Raw genomic sequence first — 12057 nt, 5'->3', positions numbered from 1 at the left:
CTCTCTAAGTCCAGACACATTAACCACCTCAGTCTCTCATCTTGTTAGGAACAGGCTTACTATGCCAGGTTGTAACAATGTGGTTACCTAGGGAGTATGGAGGAAGGGGACTCTGCCCATTGCCCAGTTAGTAAAAATAATATAAAAATAAGTCTATTTAATATCCAGGTGTCCCATATTCAATTGTATAGCTCTATCTGGTTATTCAAATGGTATTTTAGTTATTTTCTGTGTATTTTCTTTACTTTTACAAATCAAAAGTGTTTTTGTATTTCATTTGTGGCCCCAGACAATTTTTCTTTTTCCAATGTGTCCCAGGGAAGCCAAAAGTTCGGACACCCCCTGTTGTACTGTATGAAGGGCATTGAAGTTGAGGAAGAAAGTGGGGGAGATCCTTCTTTCTTATCAGTTATTGTGTCTTCCTGCTTACAGAGGTTATATGTACATTTATATACTTATTAAAGCAAAACAATACCAATACTCTCCACAAATGTCTACATTGTAATGGTGTAACCATGCCAAATTTCTTCTACCAGATATCATTATGAAACCAGAAATATAATATTTTGATTTTTAATATTATAATGAAATTCTTCAATAGCAAGAAAGTACTCCAAAGAACACATCTGTCTGGTAGCAGCAAGTACTGTCCCTTGTATTTGTTTACTTCTATTTGCTTTTGACTTCTCTGTGGTGACTTCATGATTATTACTTGGGTAATTTGAATTTTATAATATTCAAGACCCATGGAAAACATATGACTGGTGCTTAGTGATGTCATCAGTTAGAAATTGAATTTATTGATATCACGTGACTCTTGAGTATTATAAGAAATAATGTTCTGACAGCCTACAACCTTGTGTGTTTTTTTTTTTTGTCAAATTATTTTTTGGGCATACATTGCAACGATGTCATATACATGTTTATACTGTATAGCAAGGTTTGACATGATTCAGCATGGGCTAACGAGAGCCCTATTTATAAACATTGGTTCATCTTCTTTTAATTACCTTAAATATAGCTATTAGAGTCAAGAGTGAGTTTATTGTCATTTCATCCATATACGTTTGTACAGTACGCAGTGAAACGAAACAAGTTCCTCTAGGACCATGGTGCTACAAAACACAACATAGATGTACTGGACAACAGACCTGAGTATTCAGGAGCCTTATGGCTTGGGGGAAGAAACTGTTACACAGTCTGGTAGTGAGGGCCCTAATGCGTCGGTACCTTTTTCCAGATGGCAGGAGTGTGAACAGTGAGTGTGAGGGGTGTGTTGGATCAGCTACAATGCTGGTGGCTTTACGGATGCAGTGAGTGGTGTAAATGTCCGTGATGTGATCTTCTCTGCTGTCTTCACTATCTGATGCTCTCGATAGTCCCTCTGTAGAAGGTTTTGAGTAAGGATGGTGGGAGATGGGATTTCCTCAGCTTGTGCAGGAAGTAGGGGTGCTGTTGGGCTTTCTCGGCTAAGTAGCTGGTGTTGTGGGACCAGGTGAACACCAAGGAATTTGGTGCTTTTGACGATCTCCACATTAGAGCCGTTGATGTACAGTGGCAGATGGTCACTCCTAGTCTTCCTAAAGTCAACAACCATCTCCTTTGTTTTGTCTACATTGACAGACAGGTTGTTGGCTCTGCACCAGTCTGTTAACCGCTGCACCACCTCTCTGTATGGTGACTCGTCATTATTGCTGATGAGACCCACCACAGTCGTGTCATCAGCGAACTTTATGATGTGATTTGTGCGGTGCGTGGCTGCACATTCATGCGTCAGTAGAGTGAACAGTAGAGAACTAAGCACACAGCCTTGAGGGACTCCGGTACTCAGTGTGGTGGTTCTGGAGATGATGTCTGAGGTCTGTCAGTTAGGAAGTCCAGAACCCAACTGCAGAGGGAGGTGTTCAGTCCAAGCAGGCTCAGCTTTTCTATCAGATGCTGAGGAATGATAGTGTTGAATGCTGAACTTAAGTCTATGAACAGCATTCGAACGTAGGTGTCTTTTTTTGTCCAGATGAGAGAGGGCCAGATGGAGGTTGGTGGCTATTGCATCGTCTGTTGAGTGATTTTGACGGTATTATATTATTGTTATATGTATTAGAAATGTAGATTTAAATCTATATATGGCCCAGTGGATTAGTGAAAAAAAGATAATGGAAATAATTAGAAAAACTATAAGAACAATAAATACCTGATAACAAAATAACAGACAAAATCAAAGAAAACAGTTGGCATTGCATTTATTGGAGCACAATTTAATATTATCAATCTATTCCCATTAGGAGAAAATGGACAATATAGGAATTATGGTGATATTTAATTTGGAGAGAAGCCAAGTAAGAAGATAGGGACGGAGGTCGTCAGTTAGAAATCACCTCTTGGTTCACGTCCCAGTTGTACCAGATTTTACTAAATGTATCTACTGTATAGTTTTGCAACGCTGGCAAAAAGTCCATTCTTCTTATATATAGGATTCGGATTAGAAATCCTAGTTCAGGTGGAGGGGTTGGGTCTTTCCATTTGCTTGCTATACAGCACCTTGCTGCTGATAAAAAAGAATTAGCTAGTCTCTGTTCGGGTTTTTTGGGCTTTGGTGTCTTATCTACCAATCAGGCCCGGACTGGCAATCTGTCCCTTCGGGCAAAAGCCAGAGGGGCCACTTTATATTTTGTTCAAGTGGGCCACTTGCAAGAGGCCCGGGGGCTCAAGACCAGTCGATCAATTCAAAGTTCCTGGTAGAGCGCAACTACACCTTTAAATGTGCATGGCAGGGCAAAGTAGGTGGTGATTCTTCAGTCTTGAAACGGGAACCAGAAGCAGTGGCAGCGCAGTCCTGCTCCACAATGCTCCAGCGTGGCAGGCTCCTGAGCTGCCCGTCCACTCATTCATTGCCTTCTGAAGCCAGTGGTAGGGAGAAACAGCAGCAGGCACAGCACGGAACTGTACCCACAGGTAATCGATTGCCTGCCGGAGCAGGGATTGCTGCACGCCCGGTGCCTTCTTGCCCCACCAAAAAAAGTGCACAGCTGCTCAGAAAGCCAGTCTCAAGGGCACTTAGTGTATTAGTATAGGGGGAGGTGGGGGTTACTGTAAAGTGCTGCATGCTGCAGGGGATAGGGCTAAGTGCACAGCAGGCACTGACTTTATATTGTGGATCCCTGGCAAGGGGACTGCTGCCTGTAAGTTATGCCTCTTTGGCTTTAAAGTTTAATTATTCCCATCTCATCCCAATTGGGTGGGGGGGCCTGAAATCTATCAGCAAGTGGCACAGGATTGAGGCAGAGTTTGGGCTTTGTTTCGAATTTCTAATCCAGCCATTAATTAATTCATTTTTCACCCTGCAGGCAGTTGAGGCCAAGGTGCAAAATATTGATTCCCTCTTTGATACTGTGCCACAGTTGGTACAACGGAGGCCAGCGGTGGTGCCAACCTTCTTAATGAGTGCCAGGATCTCTAAGCAGCTGAGGCTGTCTGTGCCCCTTGTCTGAAAAACAGGACCACTGTATGTGTATATGTCTACTGTACCCTAACCAGAGACCAAACTTGTTTTCAGGATCGCCACAAGTACATTCAAAGCAGGCCAAAACCAGAAACTGCAGCTAAGCCATGGCCTCCTCAGGGTGGCTCAGAGTAAAAGCCAAGGGAATATCTATTCAAACTTGAAGCTATAGGAGCCAATTAAAGGACCATACATCTTGCCGTGCAGCCTAACTAGCGTTGATTATTTTCTGCTCTGACTCCTGACTTAAAAATTGCAGCAAAATATTTCTTAAACAGTCTTAACAGATTACTTTCTATGTTTCATGTGTCTAGTTCTCGAGGTATTATACTTGCCACTGTACCATACTGATAAAAGTTCTCGGGCTATACATGGTATAGTTCGGGAATTTTACTTTGAAAGCAGCTAGTAAGTTGCAGGTAAAACTTAGTCCCTTTGTAAAATGTATAATGAAGCAATAGAATTCTTAATGAATCAGATAAAATTGAGCATAGGACTGGCCAGATATGGGATGACTTTGACGTAGTTGGCCAGCTTAAATATATTGCAATATATGGACAAACAATCCCTGTGTTGTTTAAAGGGTAAGGCATTTTTCAGTAGCAGTATGCACAAAATGTCTCTGTCTTAAATATATTGATAATGGGTTGAGTGTAGAGGACTCTTGTATTTGTCTATTATACATGGTATTGCCTCTCTACCTCCTGATATGAGTTCTGGGGTATACATGGAATTGCCTCTGTGCCATCCTGCTGAGTTCTTAAGTTAGATCTCATGATGGCGTGAGGTGGCAAGAGTAGATCGCGAGGTGACAAAGTCTGAGCACCCCTGCCCTACTGTAAAGGATATAAGAGGTCAGTGAGGGGTGACCATATAAAGGCACAAGGCTGCAGAATCTTTAACATATTTTACATTAATTACACTTAAGTGAGAAAAGCAGCTCTTTATGCACATCATTTTTGCAGTTTTACTCCAATATATGAGTGGACGAGTTTAAGATGCGTGTTTACATATGGGCTGCTTGGATTTTTTTGCCTGGGCTGCTTTTTATTCCCAGTCCGGCCCTGCTCCCAATATAAACATCAGTGGGTCCATTTGAATATCTGTTAAGAGTACTTTATTTAACCATTTATTTACAGAGTCCCAGTATGTTTTTAGACCTGGGCACTTAAAGAATATATGTATGATTGTACCCTCCTCACGGTCACATCTCCAGCAAGTGGGGAGAGCTGTTTGGGGTAGGAGCCTATATAGTAAAACTGGAATATGGTACCATATCATTTGTATTTTATAAATATTTTCCTTAATTACGGTACATATTGAGCTTTTAGCAGCATTTTCCCACATTCTCTGCCATCTGGGCAAATCAATTTTACATTGTCTTTTTCCCATTTTCCCATGTAAACATGTGGATGTCATTCCAGGTTTATTGTATTCAATAAATAATACCATTGAGATACTAATCCTCTCTGCATATATCCCTGTCGGAAAAATGCTGAGAGTGGGTCAGTGATCGGAAGTTCACCTTTTGGGAGAAGCGTTAGGATATAATGCCTCAATTGAATGTAACGAAATCTAGAGAGATCATACAATTTTAATTTGGAGCTACATTGCTGGTACCCTTTGATTTTTCTGAAAAGCAGGTGAAACATTTTATTCAACTGGAGTAAATTATTTGTTAGGTCTGCTGGGATGTTTAAGTGATCCAGGCCTGCTGAAAGGTCTGGGTTTCCCCAGAGTGGTAATAGTGGTGGTATATTGGGTAAGATTTTATGCTTCACCAATGTTTGCTGCCACAATGTTAGAGTATGAAAGGTGGGTCTCCGTAAAGTGGGATAAGCTGAAGGTTTGTGTGTGGTGCACTATATGTGGAGTGCCCCCATATGATAATTCCAATTGTGCCCATTTGGTTGTGGGGCGATATTCTATCCAGGCCATTGCTTGTCTAAGCTGGGCTGCTTTATAATAGTTAATCATGTTTGGGACTGCTAATCCTCTGTTTGTTTGATGAGCAAACATTGTTTGTTTAGCTACCCGATGTCTTTTACCTGCCCAGATGAAATTTAAGATAACTGTTTGTAACTTATCTATGGCTGGTTTGGGTATTGATATGGGGAGGGTATCGAAATAGTATATACAACCTTGTATGTTAACAGATCTCCTTCTCCATGATGACTTCTAGTCATATTTCATAGCAAGGGCCACATTATTCTGTTTTTATTTATCTGTGAATTGAAATTACTATAATCAGTATGTGCTTGAATATTTTCTACCATGCCAATAACATAATGCAGCATCTAGCAGCAACTGTTTTACTTTGTGTCAAAAACTTTTAGAATGAGGACTTTGCTTTATGTATTGACCTCTGTGACTCAATTTTCTTTGCTTTACTATCTGCTGTAAGATGTAATGTAGAAAAGCTCACCTTTCTGTCACACTGTGTTAAGATTCATGAGAGATCTATATTTCTTGATGTTGGAGCCCTTGTATTATATGGCTTCACTACTCACCTGAACGAACATTTATATGTTAAGGGCTGACTGCTGTTCTGTAATATTGCCCTATATATAATACTGATGATAACTTCTCTGAAGAATTGTGCAGGGCATACGAAATGCTACTTTTGCTTTTTTGCATTTCTATGTTTTCAGAAAAAAACACATTCCCATGCAGTATTAATCTGCCAACAAACAGCTGTTTTTCTCTTTGGAAGGATGCCCTGTTAGCTCAACCATTGGATGGTGGTTAGCTACCCACAGGGTACAATGATTGATGGATCTCTCATTACGCCATATGCATAATATTCCCATGATAATATGATATTTAATGCTGGAAGGCTTCTCACAGAGCAACATGTGTTAATATACGTTTGACCTGCAAAGTAGGCTTTGTAATGGAAAAATTATTTTTCACAATTTCAAAAGAAATTTATCAAAAAGAATTTCAGGTACAACAAATCTCTCCACAATACAGCAGTCTAAGGTGGTTATTTATCAAAATCCAATTTTTCCTGATTTTTTTAAAATAAAAAAAATCCGACCAAACTAGAATCCACAGCGAGACCTTATTTAATATTAAAAAAGCACAATTTCATTGTATCGGGGACAAACTCGATATAATAGAGCGAAAATCCAAATAGTAAGATTTTTTTCAAAGTTCCCGAACCGTATGATTTTTTTTCTGTCTTTTTCCCAAAAATTCAGAAACAGTCGGATTTTCAGGCTAATTCTAGCGCAGAAACTTCCAAATAGGATAGGGACCTCTCCCATTAACTTATATACAACCTTGGCAGGTGTGGGATGCCAAATTTTTGGATTCTGACTTTTTGCAGCATTGGGCTTTAATAAATCCCAAAAAATGTTTAGTTTTTTTTTCCACTAAAAATTTGAATCAAAATTTTTCTTTTTTGGCCGAATAGATCCGTTTTCGAATAGATCTGTATTCCACCAATTGACTCCAGATAGATTCTAGGAGGTCCCCCATAGGCTCAAACAGCAATTTGACAGGTTTTAGATGGTGTGGTCCAGGTCGAATTTTTAAAGAGACAGTACAGCTTAAAATTAGCTTGAAATTTTTTTCAAATTTTCACTTTGATAAATCTGCCCCTAAGAAATAACCCCCTAAATGTGAAACTAAAGTGCTGCACATTCTAAAAAAAACACAAACAAATGCATCAAACACTGCATTTAGACCTGCAATACACTGCAGAGCATCATTATTACTACTTACAAAGGACTTCTTTTTATAAAGGGGAGTTCAAACTGACAGATATTTAAAATAGGAGTATTTTTGTTATTTGTTTATTTTTTTTTTCTGTCCTACCCTAAAAGGGTTTTGAGTGTTTGCTTAAAAAAATTAAGGGCCCAGTGCTAATGCAAAGGCCTTGTTTTTTGCTGGCCATGCACCTCTCCACTTTTTTGCATGTAGATGTTCCCTTAATAAGAAAGATGGCACAGTGTTCCCTTTGAGTTCAAAGCTGTAGAGATTGGCAAAGTTTAAGTTAGATAGGTAGGTCTTTAGATTTGTGCCAATATTATTGTTTTTAGTGTAATAATGGTTACTCTATTTGCTGTTTTTCTCATAAAAAATAATTCACACTTCTAATTTTAAAAGTATATTCACCCAAAATAGTTATTAATTATCATTGCTACAGAATGGATAGCTAAGCTACAGCAGAAAGAGCTGCAGGGAATAAAGCTTTACAGTCTATATCAATTACATTGTGAGCCTGGGTAGATTTGCAGTGTTGGATAATATCAATAACACTTGGTTTACTGTAATTCTAAATGGATACATACAGTTTGACCAGGCAGATCATTGAACAGCGTGGCTAAACACATTGGTAGCCCTGCTAGCCAATATAGGCCCTGATCCAATAACAATTGGATCAGTGGTTTCCTTAGTAATTAATAAACAGAATGGATTTATAAACATGCTGTACAGATTGCAACTGGAATTTTGCAAATGTCAGCCAGGGTGGTTAATGGACCCTTATCACGTGCATACTGGAAAAGTCTGATTTGCAGCTTTGACTTTCCTATCAGTTATAATATATTGATTTTTGAACCCCTTGTCTGTCATTTATGCAAGAGCAGGCCACTAGTTTTTTTTTTTATACTCTGATACAGTAACTTTCCTGCACTGGATATCCTTTTACTTTGCCATGAATGTTAATATATTTCTGGTTTGAAATACTTTCTAATCAAGGGAAGTAAACATACATACATTCGCTTATAATAAGTGCTTCCATTTATTAACATTCCATTAACGTTAAAAAGCCATTTGGCTTTATTAAACATGTCCCTTGCACTTATATAACATTAATTACAGTCCACGATTGCACTGGGTATGCTATTTACACAATGCAAATCCATGGCCTTACTAATGGAAGGAAATCACAATGCTTAAAACCTTTAGCTTCTGAACAGTTTTTCACTCCCAAGAGGGCAAGCAAATTGTCAGTCATTTTCTGTCTATGTGATTAGTCATCCCATGCTGCGTTGGTTTATAAAAGATAATATAAATGCACAGAAAATTGCTCTTAGTATCCTGATAAAACTGAAAGTTTAGCGGGAGCACCTCCAGGTCTAAAAACTATGCACTGGATTATTATAAAACTGGACAAGTGCCAGAGAAATACCCTTATGGAGGCATACGTGGGTATTGTGATAAAGGACACATTTTTATTATATGATTATTATTATTATTATTAAAATACATAGCGTACAATAAACAATAATACACAAAAGTAGACATTCATGCAAGGGTATGAATTATCCTAAATGTCTGTTCTCGTGTACAGGGGGAATTAGTGATTTTCCTGTATCAACAATAGGCAGGCAGAATTCGTTTTCACAGGTACGCATAATAAATATCTAATTACTATAATTAACACATTATCAACAATTTGCATATAAGACCTCCAGACAACAGATAACATATTTGTTTAAAAAGTCCTCACCTTCCAGTGGCCAAACCCCAGTGCACATTTTGTTTGAAAAGCCAGCATGAAAGTCACAAATATTTGCTGAATTTACATGGGAGAATTATTACAAGCCTTTATAGGAGGATGATATTGGCTGCAGAGCTTTGACTAATGATAAAAGTGTTAATATTCCCTCTCAACCAGGTAAAGTGGAAGCTGAGAGCAGAGAGTTGTCAAGGCACCAGAAATTAGAGGTAGCTCCAGGGTTCCCAGAGGTAGTTTTGGTGCAAAGCTCCAGAAATCACATAATTATTATTCTGAAAGTACAGGGGGGCTGTTATCCAAAATGTTTGGGATCTGGGATTTTCCGGTTAACAGATCTTTCCGTAATTTAGATCTTCATACTTTGTCTACTACAAAATCATGTAAACATGAAATAAACCCAATAGGCTGGTTTTGCCTCCAATAAGGTTTAATTATATCTTAGTTAGGATCAAATACAAGATACTGTTTTATCATTATTACAGAGAAAGGAAATCTTTTTTTAAAAAGTTGGATTATTTGATTATAATGGAGTCTGTGGGAGATGGCCTTTCCGTAATTTGCAGCTTTCTGGATAACGGGTTACTGGATAACGGATCCCATACCTGTATTACTGTAGTTTATAAATGAAATGATAATAATGAGACATAGCATTTTGTCCAGGAAAGCACATAAATCTGTATATACTAACAAATTAATACACCACAGTTTTGTATTATAACAATTATTTTCTGGGCATTTTTTTTTTACGATTATTACTCATAGCATGACATAGTTTCACAATATATTAGTATACAATGCTGTACAAATAATGGCAAGTATGACTTATTACTGGAGCATCCATCGGCAGTAGTCAGGTAATGGACACATAGGGGCAAATTCACTAAGGCGCGAAGCTCCGAATGCTAGCGTTAATTCGCTAGCATTTGGCATTTTCGCTACTGCGCAAATTCACTAACGAACGCTGGCGTAGTTTCGCTAGTGTTACTTCGCAACCTTACGCCAGGCGAATCTTCGCTAGCGACGAAACTACACAAATTCACTAACTTGCGCAGTGTAGCGAACGCTACCTTTTACGCTAGACTTCCTTCGCCACCTCAGACCTGGCGAAGCGCAATAGAGTAGATAGGGATTGTTTCAAAAAAAGTCAAAATTTTTTCTAAGTCCCAAAAAACGCTGGCGTGTTTTCTACATGATGGCTGATAGGCTGAAAAAGATCGAAAAATTTTTGGGGCTCCCCTCCCCCCCCTACTTTTTCTGACTCATGGCAACTTACCTAGACAGTGGACACATGTGTAGGGCAAAATAAAATTTTTATTTGCAGATTTGAAGGTTTTCTAGGCATTTGTAGTGCAGATACGTGTTCCTCCATTGAAATTTGAATTTCGCGCCGTATGCAAATTAGCCTTCGCTAGCGCAACTTCGCTTTATATAGCGAAACAACGCTAGCGCAACTCCGCAACCTTACGCTACCCCTGTGTGCAACTTCGGATTTTAGTGAATTTGCGAACCGCTGGCGAAACTATGCCTGGCGAAGTTGCGCCTGGCGCAACTTCGCATCTTAGTGAAATTACCCCATAGTACTGGACCAATATTGTATGAGCAATATATTATTTCCTGCTTTAGCACAGCAGGGCTCATGTGAAATTGTATGAATGATGTACAGCAGTGAAACGTCATACATAGAGAACTTGAAAACAGCATTGGATTTTTTTTTTCATTTTCCTAATCATTTCCTAGAACAGGGGAAACGTTTTAAAACCTGTATCAAAGCCTACCTATGCCTGTACTAGTTATAAATAAAGTGTAAGTACATAAACGAAGAAAGGACAATGTAAATTAGAACTATTCCCAGAAATGATAGACACTAAATCGGAATAAGCACTGCAGGAACTGCTAACATGCTGTACATACAGTACTATTGTATTGAAATTCTTAGTGAGGAGATTTAAATCACGTTGCTGATTTAGTCAGGTAACAAAAAAGTGGTGTGTTTGATACATTTCTCATACATGCACTTACAGCATCAGGAAAACAGTGGAGCTCAAACGTCCCCCTTCTACCTGCTACTAACTTTATTCACTTCAAAGCATATATCAGCAAAGTGATTTAAATCTCCTCACCAAGAATTTTAATACAGTGCTTTAGGACATAGTATTTACTGTGTGTTAGCTGTTCCTAAAGTCTGCTTAAATTGTTTGCATCATATCCATTCACAAAAGTCATATTGTCTAGGAGTGGCGTTTTTGCATTAGAGGAAACTATCAAAAAAAGTCCTTTCTTTAGCTCTGATGTTTAAAAAAAATACAGAAGTATACAGATATTTGTGGCACTCGTCTTGGTAGTATGTAATATTTGCATTTTCAATAGGGACTAATCTCTTTTTCTGATTTGCAGCATCAGCCATTTTGTCATTGTGATGAGTATGACCATCTTCCTAATGTTACTGAGTGGATTGGTGCACTACCTTACTACAAAGAAAATAATTCCTTGGAGAAAGCTGAAGCACCATTCAACTTGAGGTCTTGAATACACTGTGACTGCTTTAAACATGAATGATAGCCAAGAACTGCAGGCAACTAAACCGATTGGATCAGCAATTCTGAAGAGATGTTGTTCATTGATTGCTTTTTGTGTATTTGCCATTTATGGCGGAGAGACACATTTAGGGGATTATTTATCAAAATCCAAATTCATCTCATTATTTTATGAAATATACTCTGACCAAATCCGCATGGGTTATTTTCCCCTTATATATAAATATATTTTCCAGAAAAATTCCAGTGCGGGAAAAAAAAAACTAAAATATCATACAAAATTTGAATGGTACAAATTTTTCAAATTTTCCATCCGAAAACTCAAATTTTTTCAGATTTTTGCCTGAAAACCACAAATTCGTAGGATTTTTGCACGGATATCTTAGGGACTTCTCCCATTGACTTATATACAACCTGAGATGGGATGCCTGATTTTCGGATTCAGACTTTTTCCATCCTCAGGGTATAATAAATCATGAAAAATTCAAGTTTATGAAATTTGGACTTTAATAAATAACCCCTTAGAAACTATACTGTTATTCTCAAAGATAACC

At 38.3% G+C, this 12057-nt stretch overlaps 1 protein-coding gene across 4 annotated transcripts in view; it reads left to right on the top strand.

The window, feature by feature from the left end:
- pign.S (phosphatidylinositol glycan anchor biosynthesis class N S homeolog) overlaps positions 1 to 11750 on the top strand; it is a 151821-nt gene extending 140071 nt beyond the window's left edge. For all 4 annotated transcript variants that reach the window (XM_041567654.1, XM_041567656.1, XM_041567655.1 and 1 more), the window contains one exon: positions 11364 to 11750. In XM_041567654.1, the coding sequence (XP_041423588.1) occupies positions 11364 to 11487 (124 nt within the window). In that variant the 3' untranslated portion in view covers positions 11488 to 11750. The remainder of the gene's footprint in view (positions 1 to 11363) is intronic.
- The last annotated feature ends 307 nt before the right edge of the window (positions 11751 to 12057 follow it).

This window comes from Xenopus laevis, chromosome 6S (assembly GCF_017654675.1).
Source record: "Xenopus laevis strain J_2021 chromosome 6S, Xenopus_laevis_v10.1, whole genome shotgun sequence".
Lineage (NCBI taxonomy): Eukaryota > Metazoa > Chordata > Amphibia > Anura > Pipidae > Xenopus > Xenopus laevis.
This window is presented reverse-complemented; position numbering and strand designations above follow the sequence as displayed.